The 19,883-nt window shown below is 49.1% G+C and overlaps 1 protein-coding gene across 5 annotated transcripts in view; it reads right to left on the bottom strand.

The window, feature by feature from the left end:
• Sipa1l2 (signal induced proliferation associated 1 like 2) overlaps positions 1-19,883 on the bottom strand; it is a 158,754-nt gene that overhangs the window by 69,132 nt on the left and 69,739 nt on the right. For all 5 annotated transcript variants that reach the window (XM_057753431.1, XM_057753433.1, XM_057753434.1 and 2 more), the window contains exon 3: positions 9,382-11,125. In XM_057753431.1, the coding sequence (XP_057609414.1) occupies positions 9,382-10,867 (1,486 nt within the window). In that variant the 5' untranslated portion in view covers positions 10,868-11,125. The remainder of the gene's footprint in view (positions 1-9,381; positions 11,126-19,883) is intronic.

Raw genomic sequence — 19,883 nt, 5'->3', positions numbered from 1 at the left:
ATGCCACCTTCTAGGCTTCTGTCAATCTTTCCCAACTCTTGGTTTTTGAGTTAGGGAACCCTGCAAACTCTGCAAGGCTCTGCAAGCTGCGGTTCAGTGCTCTGAGAACTGCTGGAGAGCTCTGAAGTCAAAGCACCTGGTCTACTCCATTCAACATTGCCCCGATTGGCTTTGATATAAAAGCACTCTTTCTATACTGACTGGGGAAGCAGACTAGTGTAGCACAGGTATTCTGTCCTTCTGACTGGGGAAGCAGACTAGTGTAGCACAGGTATTCTGTCTTTCTGGGACCAGGCAGAGTCAGAAGCAGCAAGAAGGCTACGTTTGGTGAGAAGGTGAGTCAGTTTCAGAATGGAAAAAACCTGTATGTGGGATATAGTATGTGCTGACACCAAGCAAGATAATGGTCATAGCCTTAACTCCAGTGTCACCAAACACACATCAGGGTTGAAGAAGCTGAGCAGATCTGTGACTTGAAGCAGGAGTTTAAGATCAGTAATAGGAAGTGAACTGTTTCCTAAGTGGTTCTTGTTACTCCCAAGGACGCACTGGTGAAAAGGGGTCCAGGGCGTTGTACTAACCCTCGGTATAGCACACATGTATCAGCACAGAACTGTCCAAGCTGCAGCTAACTGCCCTACAGATTTGGGCTCTACTGTTCTTGGCAATACTCTGTAGCTCTCTGCAGTGGTCACTTCCCTTTCTTCAGATTTGATCCCAGGTTTGTGGTGTTTTAGAATCTATCACACACACAACATGTGTGTGTATATGTATATATACATAAATACACACACATATATGTATGCATATACACATATATCTGCCATAAACATATATATATTTCAAATTCTCAAACTTCTGTTTCCAAACAGGCTGCCGCAGACTTTAGATCTGAGTTTCCACTGGTATGCTCTCAGGTGACCCCCTGGGAAGATTCGGTTGTGCTCAGTCTTTTTAGGGGCACAGTGGCACATAATCCTCCACTGAATCAGAAGTTATACTTTGAAAAACTGAAGAAACTATTAGCTCTTTCCCTAAAGATAACAAGGACACAAACTAGGGAACAAGAGAATAAAGAGGAGTCCGTCCCTCCTGACAGCTCTTTCTGACCTGTGCCGAAGCCACATCTTGCTTCCATTTTTGGCTCTGGCTCACTCGCATGTGGGTGTTTCTGAATTCACATGCAGAAGTGAGGTTCCCATGGTCCACAGGCAGCATGACTACCCTGCAGACTGCACAGCGGTTATGCCCCACTAGTCTTTGCTAGGAACCTCACAGTGCCTTTGGTTTCAGCAAGAGAGCTGCAGGATGCCTGCATATGTTTCTAAAGAAATTAACATGTTTCCCTGGATTTGAGAACATGCTGCCTAGCTCTTATATAGAGCATGCCCACAGACCATGAAGATGTGAACACAGCCTATGCTCCCTCCCCCACTTCCCCAGAGGAAACAAAGGCAAGGCTTTCAAAGGACATCCTGACTCCCTTTCAGGAAAGACCTGAGAATTTCATCCTGAGAAGCCCTGCCACTCTGGAGCGGCTTTGAGCAAATTCCTCTCAGCTGTGTGCATTCAGCCCACCCCCCACCCCCCCCCCCCCGCCTTATTTCCAAACCAATGAGCTGATGATTTCCACAAAATTGTTTCAAGAGTGAATCAAATGAAATCCTTCCCTGGCAGCATGGACGCTGTGAGAAGGCTGTTGATAAGTTCAATGAAAATCCACACATCACTCAAATATAACAGAACATGATAAAAAAAAAATGGTTAACAAGATTGCAGAGTGGGAAACAAGAATCGCAGCATCTTGGGGGAGTACCCTGGATATTCCATCGAGGAAAGGGGAAAATTCTTAACTCCAACAAAGAAAAAGGACTGGGGTGCCCCGGGACCCCAGCTCAAGGCTGTGTGTAGACTTTGCAGTGGAGATTAATTAGCAAGTCACCAAGGAGCTGAGCAGGAAAGGACAGGCACTCTGAAAAGACAGGTGAGAGAGGCTTTGCTAGGTTGTGGTACTCAGTGGTAAGGGACACTGCAAGGCCATAGATGCCACAGGCGCAGCCCATGCAGAGGACTGTCTCCTGTAATGTAGCAGGCTCAGCCCATGCAGAGGACTGTCTCCTGTAATGTAGCAGGCGCAGCCCACGCAGAGGACTGTCTCCTGTAATGCAGCAGGCGCAGTCATGCAGCAGAAGACTGTCTCCTGTAATGCAGCAGACGCAGCCCATGCAGAGGGCTGTCTCCTGTAATGCAGCAGACGCAGCCCATGCAGAGAGGACTGTCTCCTGTAATGCAGCAGGCTCAGTCATGCAGAGAGGACTGTCTCCTGTAATGCAGCAGGCTCAGTCATGCAGAGGACTGTCTCCTGTAATGCAGCAGGCTCAGTCATGCAGAGGACTGTCTCCTGTAATGCAGCAGGCTCAGCCCATGCAGAGGACTGTCTCCTGTAATGCAGCAGGCGCAGCCCATGCAGAGGACGGTCTCCTGTAATGCAGCAGGCACAGCCCATGCAGAGGACTGTCTCCTGTAATGCAGCAGGCTCAGCCCATGCAGAGGACTGTCTCCTGTAATGCAGCTCACCAGGTCTCTGCCTTTCAACAACTAGCTGGTCACTTTGTTTCTGCATGCTGTTGACTGAGGTGACATGCCATAGCTGGTGACTCTCCAAAACTCCTAAGACAGATTGTATAGCACCCTACTCTCTATGCAGCTGCGTGCCTGCATTTCCAGTCACTGTCCACCGCTGTGCTCTAGGAGCAGGGGACACAGTACAACAGCAGTGGGACAGATGGGTGGGTGAAGATCCCACCTCAGCAGACCACGGGAAGTCACCGCCAGCCCTGAGGAACCTATGTCCTGCAAAGGCTGTCTGCTTTGTCAACGTGTCTCCATACAGGAAAACTGAAGTATTGGTGCTCCACACGTCTCCTACCCAAACTTAACAAAGTATTGTTACTGAGCTTGGAAAGCCCACAGCACTGGAGGGAAATAATCATACAAAACAAACGAGGAGCCACGTTTCAGATGGGGCTGAAGGAGCAGGGCTAAGTGACACTGTAGAAAATGGTCTGCTGCGAATGTTACAATGGAAACCACCTGGCAACAGCACTTCCATAAACAGCTTCGGAGGATAACTGCACATAAGAGGCAAAACTAAGCCACGGGCTGCAGAGATGGCTCAGTCCATAAAATGCATTACCATAAACAAAACGCATGAAGACTAGATTACTGAGTTCCACTGAAATGCAATTCCTGATTCAGTAGGAAGAGGCAGAGATGGGGTGGAGTCTCTATACAGCAAGCTGGCTAGTCAGATGATGACGTCAATAAGCGCTGCTTTCAACTGGGAGACCCTGTCTCTAAAGGAAGGGTGAAGAGTCCAGAAGGGCCCCGATGTCAACCTCAGGCCTCCAAAGGCATAGGCAAACATGTGTACATGCACAAACACAGATGTACAACCATGCACCTGCAAACACACACATACATACATGTGCTAAAGACCAAACAAGTGACAAGGGGGTGCCAGCACAGCATTGAGACGGACGGTGGTCCCGCCAACATACACATACAACAGTATGTCATAAGGGACAGATAAGACTAGGAGCTGATCAACACCCTTAGTCGTCAGAGAAATGCAAATCAAAACAACTCTGAGACTCCATCTTACACCTGTAAGAATGGCCAAGATCAAAAACACTGATGACAACTTATGCTGGAGAGGATGTGGGGTAAAGGGAACACTCCTGCATTGCTGGTGGGAGTGCAAGCTGGTACAGCCCCTTTGGATATTAGTGTGGTGATTTCTCAGAAAATTAGGAAACAACCTTCCTCAAGATCCAGAAATACCACTTTTGGGTATATATCCAAAGGATGCTCAATCATGCCACAAGGACATATGCTCAACTAAGTTTATAGCAGCATTGTTTGTCATAGCCAGAACCTGGAAACAACTTAAATGCCCCTCGACTGAAGAATGGATAAGGAAAATGTGGTACATTTACACAATGGAGTATTACACAGCAGAAAAAAAATAATGGCATCTTGAAATTTGCAGGCAAATGGATGGATCTAGAAAATATCATATTGAGTGAGGTAATCCAGATCCTGAAAGAAAATTATCACATGTACTCATCATAAGTGATTTTTTTTTAGACATACAGCAAAGAAAACCAGCCTATAAATCACAATCCCTGAGAACCTAGACAAGAATGAGGACCCTAAGAGAGACATACATGGATGTAATCGACATGGGAAGTAGAAAAAGACAAGATCTCCTGAGTAAATTGGGAGCATGGGGATCATGGGAGAGGGCAGAGGGGAGGGGAGAGGCAGGGAGGGGAGCAGAGAAAAGTGTAGAGAAGACTAGGAGCTGAGGCCGTCCCAACTGCCTTTGCTCACTGCAGCTTTCAACAACAAGTTCTCAAGAGGAGGAGGACACCTTTGAGGAAACCCGAGATCCGGGCTGCGGGTGAGGCCCACCTGTCCAGCTTCTGTGCATTCTCAGCCAGGAGGGGCACTAAGCCTGGACCTAAGCACACCCAAGAGGCCTTGCTAGTGTCCCCAGCTCTCTGCTTGGGCCGCCAAGCAAGGCTCACAGAGACAGCAGCATCTCCATCCTGTTTCCCCACGGCTGACCTGAGACCTGCTGAGGTCCAGTGGGAAGAGGCCTTTGCAAGTTCTCACGGCCCTCACTGCAGCAGTAGAGAGCAAGTGCGTGGAAATGTCCCCTGGTGCCAGAGTCCCAAGTACAACTGGGTAGTTCCTCCTGCTAGGAGCTCCTCGACTCAATGGGGCCAGGGAGAGAGGCTATGCAGAGCCTGTCCATGGTGTCCTCTCAGGGAGGAACATGGGTCTTAGAAACACACATATTGTTAGGTGTCACATGTCTCCGTTCATGTGAATCTAAGTGTCCAACTCCCTGTTGCTTCAGTCACTGACTATAAAACTGGAAGAAGAGGCAGGGGGCATGAAATTCAAAGGAGACACAGTCGTGAATCATTCAGCACCGAGTTCAGAGGATTCATAAGAACCCCTCCACCGCAGCCCTGCACCTAGTGACACTGGAGTAGCGTGTCTGGAACCAGGTGGCAGGTGTCACCAGACACACTCCTAGCCCCATCCCTGCCCCCTCCTGCTTCTCTCCTCATCTCTTCACCATCAGAACAAAGTAGTGCCCTTTAAGGCTGTGCCTGCCTGTGGCTGGGACAATGGCCTCTTTCAAGAGAGGAAGGGACCAGGCTGGGTGACAGGCACTGCTCTAAGCCCTTTACAGGACATCTGAGTCACTAGCTCACTTACAGATAGGGCTATGTGGGGTAAGAACCCAGGAGTGTCCCACCTGTCCCACCCGCAGTCCTTGGTTATCAAGTGTGGACGTCCAAGCCGTGGACAATGGATGGCACTTGAGCCTTAGGTCAAAGGGGCAGTTCCCGAGGCCCATCATCTCCACGTAGTCAGATGGTGCAGTGACAGAAGAGGGCTAGTGGAGGTTTCCTGTTTGCTTTGCTTTGGTCAGTATGGGCTAGTGAACTTAGGGTCTTGTGTACGGCAGGCAGGTGTTGGACAAACGGCCCCAGCTCCGGCCCAGACTAAACTCTTCATGCTGCAGAGGAAGCTAGCTGGCGCTGGAGAAGGGGAGCGATCATAAAGAGCCGGGTGGAGCAGCAGTGAGAGGTGACAAATCGGAAGGATGCGGAAGGATGCGAGGGTGCCCTGGGGCAGCTTCACTTGGGTAATGCCCCTGCCATCACCACAGGAGCCTCATGGCACTCCAAAACCCTTCCAAGTGGCCTCCACCCCTACAGGAAGCTGATAGACAGGAAGAAATCAAACATGTCCTGTCAGGTGCCATTTCATAAAGAAGGGAGGGAGGAAATAAGGAAGAGAAAGTGAGGCGGGAGAGGAGAACGCGAGGGAAGGAGAGTATCAAGGCTGGTGTTGTCAACTTCACAAAAATGTAGAATCACCTGGAAGATGGGACTTTGGGCATTACATTTATCGATATAGGAAGATCCATCTTAATTGAGAGTGGGGCCATTCCCCAGACAGGAATCCTGGTCTGGATAGAATGGAGAACAAGCTGGCTATTGGCTTGAATTCCTCCCTCTGTTCCCTGACTGTGAGTATGATGTGGCAGCTGCTTCAGGCTCCTGCTGCCCTGACTTCCCATCCATGATGGACAGAGAGGAGGTTCAGCATGGCAACAGGAAAGACGCTAAGGGAGACAGAGGGAGAGCATGGCCTCATGGCTGTCAGCTCCATCCACCGGAAACACACCCTGAAGACGCTGCTGCACAGGAGTCCACGAGTGTCAAGAGCTAAATCTGGGATATTTGCAGGACTCTTCCAAGTGGCCTGGGCTACCAAGGAAAAGCCCCAGCGGGAGGACAGTGACAGCGTGCAGTAAGGCCCCGACTTTTCCTCCCAGTCCTCACCAGAGAGAGGGGTGCTGTTGCTGCTACAGCAGAGAGAGGGGTGCTATTGCTCTAGCCATGCTTACAGCCATTTCCCGTTTTCCTTCAAACTCTTAGGAGGATGCCTTGTTTGGACAGGTCATGCTGTTGGCTTTGTTTATCCTTTAGTGACTGACCTGAGACACATCCTGGCTCAGGAGCCACCTCTGCACATCATGGCCCAATACTTACAAAGTCCACACATCAGACAACCCACAGTACCGAGAGTTTCACAAGGAACAAAGAAGAAAACAGGAGGTGCTTTAGAGGTGGTCAACAGGTGCCCTGCGAGCCACAGAGGAGAGCCTTGAAGGGAGGGAGGCAAGCAGCTGTTTGTGGAGCCCAGCCTCAGCCTGTCCTGGTGGGGCTGCTTCCAAGCCCAGTGCCATCCAATTGCTGGCAAGCTTGTAGGAGCACCCTGCTCTGCCTTGTCCAGTGACTATGGCTTTTTGGGGTTAGGCTAGTCTGTACAACTGAGCCCTCAGGACTCTGGTCACCAATGTCTGGTCCCTACTAACTCCATGCAGACACTCTTGCTGACAATTTTATCTCACACTGGGTCACAGGCAAGGAGCTAAGTCCCGAGGAAGCAGGAGTCCCCTCTGCACTGAAGCCCTACATCTTTTTCTTGAGGTCACATCCTCCTCAGCTGGGGTTCACCAGGCTTCTCAGGAGACAGTTATGGGAGCAAGGGACCTCAGGGCCTGCACACATTCCCTCATTCTGCTGGCTTTACTGAACAGTCTAGAACTTGGCTTTCCAGCTACTTCCTATGTCCTCATCTAAGCCCCTAATCAGAGATGGAGCCAAGACGCTGGCACTGCCAGCTAGCACAGCTGGATCCCTCACCATTCACTCTAGGGTGTGTACATACAAATTATTTCCGGGAGCTTATTAATTTATTTCGTGTACTGACCTAAATACTCTGAGAGTGTCGTGCCCAATGCTCTGCAGAAAGGGCAGAGGAAGTAAGCCACTGCAGAGGTCTTCCAAACAAGTGACAGATGAGCACGGACCAGACTAGAAACCACCTCCTGGGACAGACCCTGAGGCCTCTACTAAGTCCAGTGGTGGCAATGGCTCTTCTCACACATACTTTGGATGTGAGACACAATTTGAGTGGGAAGCTGTAAGCGTTTGCACAACAGGACCATAGAATCCTGATGTCCTAAATTCTCCAGCACTCAGCTGCCCAGAAGCTAAGCGACTTATGGACTATAGAGTGTAACAAATCTAGATTAATTCAAATGCCTGCTTTCAGCTATAACTACAGCCTTGTTGAGGAAGGCTGCTCCTCCGTGGTCTCATTTTGAAAGCCAAAAGCAATTGACTTCTTCCTGGAGACCAGTTATCTACATGTCTAATAACTGGGTCCCCAGGGATGGGCAGGGCAGTGAGTGTGTCAGTTAGCTAACAGACTGAAACACAGTTTAGAGGTTCCGGACCTTTACTGTGACAAGCACTGCACTCAAAGAAGAAAGAGTAGAGAATGGGGACAGGGGTGCACATGTAACTGAGACCCATGGAGAAGACACTTCAGACAAACCAAAGGGAAAATAATTTCTTTTATACTATATTAAAGACTTTTGCAATACCACCAGAAGGAACGTTTTATCTCTGCCCAAGTAATCCCATTTTCAGAACCAGGCATATCTGATTAATCCCTAAATTCTTTCAGTAGGGCTTTGCCACATCCAATCTATGAATCAACAAGACAAGAACAAAGAACGGCAGGAAACCCCACAGAATCACCCAGTCTCCACGGCGCTAGCAGCTGTGTAGAAGAACAACACGGGCAGATATAACCACAGGACGTTTAGCAAGATGGGAAAAATCTAAATGAAGCCTGACATCAGAGGAGGAAGAAGCATGCCCCTGGTGGGATTACGAATCAACACACCCAGATGTTGGGGCTCCTAACAGGCTGCAGTGGACAGTTCCTAACCAAGGACAACCCAAGCCCAGTGGGCCATGGCCCTGGAACCCTGAGGAAGATGCTCAAATGCAGGAAAGCTCATGGAAGGCCCTGAAGACACAGTCCTGATAAGATCCCAATATGTCTTCCACAGATGATGTGCTAAGCAAAGCAACCACTGCTGGTGGTGCTGCTTTGGTGGTTCCCAGAAACTTCAGGAGGACAACTGACCTGGAAGCATAGGTCCCTGGGGCTGCATCACTGCAAATGATACCTGGTCCCCAGTCCCTCCCTCCCTCCTTCCTGTCCACTGTGCAATGAAGAAATTCTCTGTACAGCATGTCCCCACATCCACCCTGAGAACAAGAGGACTCTTGACTGTGGGCTGAACTCTGAAACCACACCCAAAGAAATCCTTTCTCTTCTTAAGCTGTTCCCTCAAGTGTTGGGTAGTTTCTCTGTAGTGTGTTTTACAGGGCTGTCCTCTGAGCCTAGCTGCTGCGGTCTTCATCAGATCAGTGATGCCTGCCTGCAAAAGATCATCACAGCTGGGCCTTTTGACTGCTGATGTCTTTGTAAAAGGGCTGGCAGGGAGGGCGATGGGACCCTTATCTGATTACCCAGCCGCTCCTCCCCATCGGCTGTATGTTAACTGTGCCCTAACTGCGCCTGGTCTCAGAGAGGGGCGAGAGCACATGGACAGGGCAAGAGCTAGGGAAGAGGGATTCCATCCCTGCAGTCATCGGGAATCATCCACGCTGGGCACAGATCTTTCCACATGGCTGTTGGAAGGCCCCCCATACACCTGCTCACAACCCCTCACCTACACTCTGTAAGCCTAAGAGAGCCATTGGTTCCCCAGGGTGAATGCAGGAAGAACTGCACCTTGGTTTGTCACTGGGACATGGGGTGGGGGTAGTGAGCAAATGTTGTATATGTGTCCCCTTGGAAAGGAATTTAAGTAACAGCAATGTGAGGTAAGAGTCTTGGAGTCCTTGAAGGTAGCCAGGTGCCTACCTTTGCCGTAGAAGAACTTGCGGTAGTAGTAGGCCCCAAGGTCCACATGCTCTATGATATAGCGCTTGACCTTCTCCCTGTGGATGGGCTGGTTCTCCCGAGGCACCTCCAAGACAGAGACGCCTGCGTTGGTACAGTGCGAGCTGAGGGATGATTCAAAGGAACAGCTCTCCCCAGAGCTGTAGGAGGCCGAGTTGGCCCGGGAGAGTGCGATGCGCCTGTCGCCCTCCCCGCCAGTCTCATTCCGGAAGTAAGGGCAGCTGAGGACCAGGTCATTGCTCTTCCCGTCACCCTCGTCAGCATCCGGGTTCTCTTTGGAGTTGAGGTCCTCCTTGCTGCCCAGTGGGGACTCACAGCCTCCAGCTGGGCCTGCGGTAACTGGGGTCTGAGATGCAGCCGAGGCCCCTGTGGTGATGTTCTTTCTCTTTCCCACGCTGGCTCTTGTGGCCATGGCTTCATTGATGTTGAAGAGGATACTCTGCACATCGTAGTGGGCAAAGCACCTCTGGCAGCTCCAAGGGCGGATGCCCCGGTCAAGGCGGCCCTCTTCTAGGTCAGAGGTGAACTTGAAGGTCTCGTGTTCACTCTTTACTGTCCGAAGTTTTCGGAAGAGTGATGTTTCCACTGACTCTGATTTTAACCTGCGCTTAAAGGGCTTGTCTCTGTCCCTTCCCATCAAGAGCCCACCATCCACGTAGTCCAACCCCGAGATGCGGACAAACTCTCCTCTAGAGATCTGGGTTGCAGCGTGGAGGCTGGGAGAGATGGCGGTGTTACAGGGAAAGAAATCTGGAAACCCAAAGGAGCTGGTAACCTTATGGTCGTAATTCTCCACGCGGTACCCCCGGAGCATGGCGAAAACATTCTCCCCAGACAGACCCTGCCTGTCAATAGAGGAAGTGCTCCCATATTCCCTGTGCAGGGCTGCGCCGGTGTTGGGGTTGACTGCATGTTGGTCCAGGACATCCTCAGTGTCGATGTCGCTAATGGTAACGTCGCTGTTGCTCCTTTGTCGTATGGGGTGGAGTCCTCTCTGGGGAGAATGGACGAAGATGTCTCCAATGGTGTACTTTGCCTCCACGAAGTCCAGGTCCAGCTGCTCCTCTTGCTGCCTGTCACCCTGGTCATTCTGGCCATTCTGGATGATGGAGGTAACACTCTCATAGCTGGACTGAGAACGGCTCTCCCACAGTGGCTTGCAAGCAAGGTCCTTGGAGCAGTCCTTTTTCGGAGGCCACTCAGACACTCTGGCCCTCACTCCCATCTTGGGCACTGCTGGGGTTCCGTTGGCTGGCCCACCGCCACCTCCACTGCCCTCACTTGGACTGGAGGTGTTTAAAGTGGCGGGCCCCATGCTGCCATTGATGGCTTTAAATTTGCGAGCAAAATAATCATCAGACTGCATGGTTCTGGACGAGTCCTTGAATTTGAAAGCAGCTCTGCCAAGCTTGTGCTTCTCTACCTGTGCTGGCCTTGGGTCACTCATGTCCACAGAGACAAGAAGCAGTCATCAGCAAGGACAGTGTGAGCCCGCCTCCGAGGTCATCACACGGCACTATCACAGACAGACAGAAAAGCCGGTTGCCTGAAGTTTCTTTCTTACCAAAGGCAAACAACATCCTCAAAACATCGTTTTTCCAAAGCCATGGCAGAGGTGATTCCAGTGGTTGCAAGGTCACTGCCCCCACTTCTGTCCTTTTCAGTAGCGCTTGTTAAGACTCCTGTCCATGAGCATTTCTTTCACCTGAATTTAAAGACAGAAAACAGTCAATTGTGGCCAAAACAGTGCAGGACAACACAGGCCTACCGGCTGCTCTCCGTCGTCTCTCACCCTTGCCTCTGCCCATCTCAATGTTCTCACACTCCTGTGTGCATGTTGCGTTGTTCGCATGCTGAGGTGTGCCTGTCTATCCTGCTGTGCAAGGCTGGCTGGAACTCTCACAGAACCAAGACCATCGCTTGTAGAGAAACGCTCCCAGGATGCAGGATCTACTCCAGGCACCACACACCGTAACAGCCGGAACAGACTGGCAGAAATGGGACCACATCTACTCTGCCCTGTCTCGCCTGTATTTTCTCTTTAACCACACAAAAAATATTGCTAGCACCACATACTTTCCCGGCTCAGGACAGGTTGGGTGACTTATTCATGGACCCAAGAAAGAAACAGCTCTTGTCCTTCCCATAAGCATAATATCAAACTACAGTTCCACTGGACAAGATTAAACTCCCAATTAGCAAAACAGTGTGAGAACTTTCTGGAACGCTCCTGGCAGCCAAGATGAATAGATGGGCATCCTTGAGAAGTGCAGATATTTTCCTAGGGTAGCAGCTGCTTTGCTTTGTCCTTAGTACTAAAAAAAGCTTTCTTTTCAGTCTGGGTATGGCCTCATGTTAGTTACCCCAGAGTCATTATGTAACCGTGGAAATAAGGGATGCTAGGATATGACAGACGAGGGGAGAAAACACAAGCAGATGTCTGGACATCCTGACCTGTGTTCTCAGAAAGACAGAGGAATGGCTGCCTCTTCTCAATCCACCCAGAATTACCACTGTTAAAAGGACTGTAGGCTGCTGTAGATTGCTGTTATTTCCTACACAATTTAGACTTTTATGAAGCCAGTCCCTGGAAACCAAGAGCTTGACAACAGAGGTAAAAAAGCAAACAATCTCTCCCCTCTTCTAGTGAAATGCACGGGATTCAGCGAGCTGGGCTTCTGCAGAACCCACCAGTTCTTTAGATGACTGCTTTTACAGTCAATGAAATTTGAACTTAAGAAGTATAATGGTTGGGGCCAGGAAGGTGCCTCACTGGTAAGTGTCTGCTGTGAAAGCAGGAAGACCAGAGCTGACGTTCTGAGAACCCATGCAAAAGCAGGCACGGCTTTCAGAGTCTGTAGGCCCAGCACTGGCAAATGGAAACAGGTGGATCCCAGGAACTCATTGGCCAGCCAGTGCAGCCAGAATGGCAAGCTCCAGATTCAGTGAGGTCTCAAAAATGAGGAGGAGGGCATTAAAGGAGAGAAGCGGCTGATTCCTCTGGCCTCTATGTGAGCACTCATGGGGCATACACTCATGTGTACACGCATGTGTCTGCCTCCACCCCATTTAATGTTTGGTACAGAGCTGCATGAATCCACAACAGGTAATACCAGGAAACTAATTTTTAGCTTCTTAGTATCAATTTATAGACCTTCTGTGAAGAGACCCCCACCCTATTACCTAGTTCCAAACCACTGACCTAACTTCTAGAGTCATAGACAGGAGCCGAGTGCTCATTACTCTAGCCACTTGAGATGACAGTAAGATGTCCGAGGAGAATTGATGCAACAGATGTGGACAAGATAAGCAAGTCAGAGCTACTTAAAAACAAAAACAAAACCTGCTTCTTCTCAAGCCCACAGAAGAACAAGAGAGACGGAAGACCACACAGGTTTTCAAAATAGAAGGAAAACACAAAGGAACATATTCAAAGCATTATTATGTTAATATAAGCATAAAAGAATACCTGGAGCAACCACATGACAAAAATTTTGAAAACCCATAGGAATCTAACAATGTCCTAGTAAAATAAAACACAAATTCTCCAAACTGACCCAGCAATGTAAAATCTAAATAGCTTCACTGCCATTGGAAAAAACAGAAACACGTATTCCTAACAAAAATGCTATAAAAATATGTATGAAATGCCAACTTCTCTGAACTTTCATCTTCCTATTTATATGACTAATGCTATCCAAAGCTGTGGCATGACTGCCCTATCTTCCTTCCCTTTTCATATCCTGGCACACACTGAAGGACCAGTGTGTACCTAACACATAGGGCACTAAGTGGGAAAACTGCTGAGACCCCAGGCACAGCCAAGAGTCTGACCACAAGGGGTCCCACCCACCACCCCACCCACCACGGCAGAGCTAAGCCAATCAGCATCTCACCGAGATGCATGGGCCATGCTGAGGCTCAGCTACACATCAGCAGTACCTCCTGGACAGTCAGGACAAGACGTGGGCTACAAAGACAAATCATGAAGCTGCAGAAATCAGGGGCTCTGAGTCTATTTAAAGATCTTCTCGGCTACACAAATAGCCGAGCGGTAGAACACCGGTGAGTAGTGAGACTCCGTGCATTGTTTGAGCTCTCTCTCTTCCCCTCCCATCCATCTGCTGTTCAGTCCCATGTTCTATGCTGCGTCTCAATCACATCGTACCAAGCACCTAGCACCCTTCACTTTAAGCTGCTGTCCGTGCTGCGCCCGCTAACTGGAGCACCAGCTGCTGAGCAGGGCTGACCACCCCATCAGGTCACTCTCTCTCCGGCTATGCATCCCTGTGCCATGTTCCCATGGTGTCCTCTACCTTCTTCCTCTTTTGTACTTTACAGCAGCTTCTTGATTTGGTGTGACTCTTCCCTCAAAGCAGCCCGCGGGTTCGGGGCCACATAATACTACTTGGCATTTCTTTTGTAGTGATCAGTACATTTACTATGCAGTAAAGGTAAAACAAAATGAACAAAAACTCAGAAAAAAACAAAAAATCACCCACCACTAAATAAATCAACGGCTAACTGAAGGAATGCACTGGATAGTAACACTTCAATATAAAAGATTCAAATGGGCCGGGCGGTGGTGGCGCACGCCTTTAATCCCAGCACTTGGGAGGCAGAGGCAGGCGGATCTCTGTGAGTTCGAGACCAGCCTGGTCTACAGAGCTAGTTCCAGGACAGGCTTGAAAAACCAAATAAATAAATAAATAAAATAAAATAAAATAAAATAAAAGATTCAAATGGAATGTCCATGGACCTATTAAATAGGCCTGGGGATGGAGCTCAGGTGGCCGAGTGCTTGCACGGCATGCATGATGCACTGGGTTTGATCCCCACCACTGCATAAAACTTGGCATGGTGATGTACTCGCTTGGAAGTTCCAGAAGTTTGCCAGATCAGGTCAAAGCCACCTTCAGCTACACATTAGTTTGAGATCAGGCTGGACTATATGTGACTGTGTTTTTAAAAAAGAAAAAGATGAGTTCACTGTAACTACAGATGCATGTTCACATGCTAAGGTGTTGTGCCAACAGCTGGGGACCCAGGACGGACAGGATATTATACCGAAAGGCCTACACGGCTGTAAACGGAAGTACCAGTAGCTACTCCATTCTGTAAAGAGGGCATCCAATCCCACTGAAGTACCAGGGAAATGAGCTGCAGATGTCCCAACTGGATAGATGGCAAAAAGCTGCCACTCTCCATCCTCCACACATCTCTAAAACTCCCCCTGGCAAGGCAGAGTCCCGCAGAAGCAACCAATCAACAGTCCCCACAGCCCATCTGCTATGGGTCTTGGGGTGCTCTGGGCTGTGCAAAGCCCTCTTCTGCTAGGTGGCTTCCTGGGAGAAACCCCTGTAGCACGCTGTGAGCAGAGCCACTGCAAATGAAGATGTCATGGAAAATGGAGTACTCGGGGCACTCAGGCTGCATGCCAGGGCACCAGAAGCCCTGTGGCACAACAAGCTTCTGCATTCTTCTTCTGGATCATCTGCCATGTGCTAGCCCTTCCTGCACGGTCACAAACACACACTGGTTTTGATAGTATATGTTGGCAAATGGCAGGGTCCCCAGCGATAAGCGCACAGCACATTCTTCAAGAAACATAGTGACATATCAAGGATGTGTGTGTGAGGTATAGCCAGCATTGAATGCGCAGTCGCCCTGACCCTCTAACCTGCTCCATCCTGATAAGGGTCACATACGGACCATCGTTGTTTTCCTATGTGAATGGCCAAATAAACACAGGCTTGCAAGTTCCCAAGTCCAGACACTGACCAGATGAAGGAAGAAGGCACAGAAATCCCCAGATTAGTTTTCCTTTTCAAGTTCATCTTCAATTCCAAGAAGGCATCACCCCCAATCTTTCGCAAATACCCGACCCCTTCCCGTGTTTGTTTGTTCTTTTTTTTTTTTTTTTGGTTTCATGTAGTCCTAGCTAGCCTTAAACTCACTAATGTAGCCAACGAAGACTTTGAACTCCTGATCCTCCTGCCTCTACCTCTCCAGTGCTGGAAGTACAGGCTTGTTCCACACACCCAGTTCATGCTGGAGACTGAGCCCAGGGCTTTGTGCATGCTAGGTGAGCTCTTACCTACCAGTTCAGCTACATTTACTCTTTCCTTGGGCCAAGGTCTATGGCTTTTGCTGCCTATCAAAAATATACAATTTGCTACCAGTCATCTATTAGCACTAGAAAAAAGGAAACAAGGAAGCTGTGTTGCCTCGTATGAACAGAAGACCTGCACTGTGAGAAGCTGGGGGAGGAAGGCAAAGGGAGACGGCTAAAGGACACACTCAAGGGCGGGGAATCCGAGAGAAGGATCGGCACTCATTGTAAGGCCCAGGGCATTCAACAGAAAAGGATAAGACAGAACCACAGCACCACATTGCGTTAAGCACAATTGTCTGTAAATGAGATGCATTTCCAAGTCTCCCACGAGACATCAGTGAGTCTTAAAGACTAATATTGTGCTCATAATTGAGCCTCTTATCAGGACTGCAGCTGCAGCAAATGGCTGAATCCCACAAAAATGACAAATTATGAGCCCCATTCCTAGAAAAAAAGTGGTTAAAATTATACAGTGCGTTGATAATATAAGCATAACTGAGGGAAATGTTTATTCTCCACAGCAGAATCCAACCAGAACATATCTGGGAAGGCAGAGGAACAAAGGTACCCACTTTTACTTTCCCTGTGGCCAAGAGGACAAGAGCTAGGCTGTTGCCTTCTCTGAAGGTCCATCACCTGAGCCATGCATACAGACCAAGTGTGTTCAGCCTGGTGTCACAGGAAGCCATGGCCAGATGGCCATCAAACAACCCTTTAATGCACATGCAGATTTCACTGACCTGCATAATGGGCTGTTAGACTGGTTCACCTTCTCTGCCAACCTGACTGGATTTGGAATCACCTGGGAGATGCACCTCCGAGCCTGTCTGTGAGGGAATTTCTGGAGAGGTTCAGCTGAGGAGGAAAGATTCACCCTGAATGTAGGCAGCAGCATCCCATGAGCTGGGTACCAGATTGAAACAGGAGAAAGAGCTAAGTCCTAGCATTTCTCTCTCTCTGCTTCCAGCCACCTCACACTCCACTGCTCGCCTGCCTTCCCCTCCATGATGGGCTGTACCTTCAAACTGAGTTAAAACAATTCCTTAAATTGATTTTGTCAGGTATTTTGTCTAAGAAATGAGAAATGTAGCCAATATAGCTATTATTAAGTAGCAACCATTATCTATTGATAGGCAAATTCATTAAATCTGGGCAGGAAAATTGGTGTTTCACTCAGACATTCTTTTTGACAAACCAACCAACCAACCACTGAGCTGTACCAAAGTTAAGTGGGCATAGTCATGAGAATTCAGAAAGCAGGATTCTCCACACTGGAGTTCGTAGAAAGCTCGCACTGGCTTCAGCTCCACGGCCCCCTAGGCAATTCTAGTATTACTGGGGGAATTTCCCTAGTGTGGTCTTCAGGTAAGCGGATCTTCAAGGTTCAGTTAAGGTGTTTTCCATCAGACTACAGCAGGACGCTCATGACAAGGCCTTGAAGATTTAGTTCCCAGATAGCCCCTGATGATTAGCCCATGATGGACAGACTTGGAGGACCAAAGGAAACAAGGGAACGTGAACCATAGGTGGGACCTCAGCTAGTTCCAAGTGGGCAGGGCCCCAGCCTAGAACACAAACTGCTCTCCCCATCCTTACAAGTGAGCAAGGCCCTGGGCTAGCACTCACGACCGACTTACATCTGTTATTCAATCCACGTGACTGCAGATCCAGGAGCCAGGATAGAGCAGGGAACACCTTCATAGCAGGTCAGACAGAGGTCAGACAGAGACTCTCTGTTTGCCTCTTTAGATCTCCTGCTGGCTCCTCCTCCTGGGCCTTCCCGCAGATGCTGGTGTTTGGGCTATCCCAGGCTGCCTTCTCTAAATTCTGAAGGCATCCTGGGGGTTCCATATACCTTCAGTCTTTATCCACAACTCAAAGCTGCTTCATTCAAGGCTTCCAATCTCACTGTGACAGCTCATGCTTACGCTCCGCCTCTCCAGTACCACCCAGCATGGCCACATCAAGTTCTCAGCCAGCTCTTCTCGAAGTCCACATCCAACCCACAGCCTGCCAAGTTCACCACCCAGTGTTTCTCTCGGGCATCTTCCCTCTCTGCTTCAGCTGCCACCGACCTAGTTGGGCCTCTGTCATGTTCCCCCGGGACAAAGCCTGCTTGACTGAGCCAGATGGGGCACTCCTATCCAGGTCCTTGCTGGAATCTGGGCCTCCCGACTCTATGTTTACACATGCTATTATCCAGGGTACTTTGAATGCTCCCTGCCCAAAGACTCAGCAAGGCCTTCTTCCCCATTCTGCCCAATGTATCTGACTTTATTTAAATCCTACAGCAAATCTTTCAGAAGTTGCCTTAAATCTTAAGATTGGTTCCACATGAGCTTAACCTGGGCCCGTGGAAAAGAAGGGAACATAAACATCTTCCATGAAACTCGGTGCACTGAGCTTTAAGAGCTGCAGGAAGACTCACACCCTTCCCTCCACAGAACCACAATCACACCAAGATTCATACTGAACCTAGGGTGCCAAGTAGCTGGCTCGGTGTCCTTGGTGAGGCAGGAAATTGTCCAATCCAAAGCAACTTTCTTCCACTCTACATAGAGGCTGAGAGAAGGCTAGCCCTGTCCACTGCTGCATGCAACTCAAATACCTTTTATTTTAAAACCATTTGAGTAGCAAATATAGAATGAATCCATTCACTGCTGGCTCAAGGTAAGAAATCCCTTCACGGCAGAGTGTTCTCAAGTGCACTGTCAAGTCTTTTTCAACATGGACACTAAGAACTCAGTGGGAGTAATGTTTCCAACAAAGGGAATGAGGTGTGCATATGCCCTACCTGACTCCATATATAAAAAAATCACCCAAAACAGACTAAACATAAAAGCACAAAACCCATAAAACTTGGAAGAAAACCAAGAGCATCTGGGGAGATGGTTGGTCAAGTGCTGGTATGCAAGCCTGGGGCTCTGAGTCTGGATCTCCAGCGCTCACGCAGAAGCTAGGCTTGGTGGCACATGCCTGTGAGCCCGCTGTGGCAGGGTGTGTGGAGGTGTGTGGGGGTGGAGACAGGAGGATCCCTGGGGCCCAGTGGCCAGTCAGTCAAGTTGAATGGGAGAATTGCAGGTTAGTAAGAAACCCTGTCTTAATATTACGGTGAAGAGTGATTGAGAAAGATGTGTGATGTTGACCTCTGGCCTCTATACACACATGTATCTACACACACACACACACACACACACACACACACACACACACACACACCCATAAACACTAACCCTAACCTTTATACCCCAACACACACAAGAAATATAGCACAGATTTGGCAGTGACTCCTGAATAAGACATGGATGGGACACCAATAGCATTGTCAACCAAGGAAAATGATTGATAATCAGATTTGGTCAAAATCAGCAATGTTTGTGTATCTAGGAGACTACAGGCAGACTGAAGCAGGCAAGCAGCCCTGGAACGGGAGGGCACATCTGGGAACAGCCTTGACCTCACTCGGGTCAGGGCAGGGCCCAGTGGGTCTAGGTCCCAGCACAGCAAGAAGCCCCTCCCCCTGGCCAGTGTTCCTTGCTGATAGATCCCAGTGACTCCCCTCTCGAAGCTCCCTGACTTCACAAAGACAGCGCACGACAGAACTGAATTACTTCCACCCACAACATCGGGTTTTGATCCTGTGGTAATGTGCAAGACTCACCAGACTCCAAACCATAAGTTCTGGGGCCCAGTGATCCAAAGACAGATAAAAGGGCGTTTAATAAAGGCCTCAAACATCAAGGAGCCGCCTCCCGCTCGCCTCAGAAAGCACCCAGATGCCTGGGAAGCATGCATAGCATATGTTTTCCTAGGCTGTCACAATCTTAAGTCTCTCTAAGTATCTACTGTTTAATCTAATTTTCCCTCATGAAATGTCTGGCGTTGGCTCAAATTGAATCAGCATTTCCATTATAAATCTCTGTTTCCACGTTTCCCGAGTTTGACTGTAAAATGTCTTTTGTATGAAATCTGACATGGGCAGAAGCCTAAATTTTAATGCTCTCCATTGGCAAAATGTAGGGTTCTCCCCACCCCTACAAAACCAGAATCACTTTTCTACAAGTCAAATGTAGACCTGGAAACATGTCTAAAAGATAAAAAGAAACTCCCTAGGAAATCCTTTAGTGTTCATGTCCTGTCTCAGGTCCTGAAACATTTCTACTGGCTTTATTACACAGAACATCCGCAGACATGTGACATAAGAGAAACCTGACCTTCCATCAGAGGCGTGAATGCTGAGGCCGCATGGCTCTCTCCTGAGGAGGAAACTCTGCAGCTGGAGCAGGGACCTCAGCTCTGGGCAGGTGGGTGGGTGTGGCCGGGGCGGGGCGGGGGGGGGGGGGGGTCG

This window comes from Chionomys nivalis, chromosome 21 (genome assembly GCF_950005125.1).
Source record: "Chionomys nivalis chromosome 21, mChiNiv1.1, whole genome shotgun sequence".
Classification (NCBI taxonomy): Eukaryota; Metazoa; Chordata; class Mammalia; order Rodentia; family Cricetidae; genus Chionomys; species Chionomys nivalis.
The sequence above is the reverse complement of the archived record's forward strand: the minus strand, read 5'-3'. Positions and strand labels throughout refer to the sequence as shown.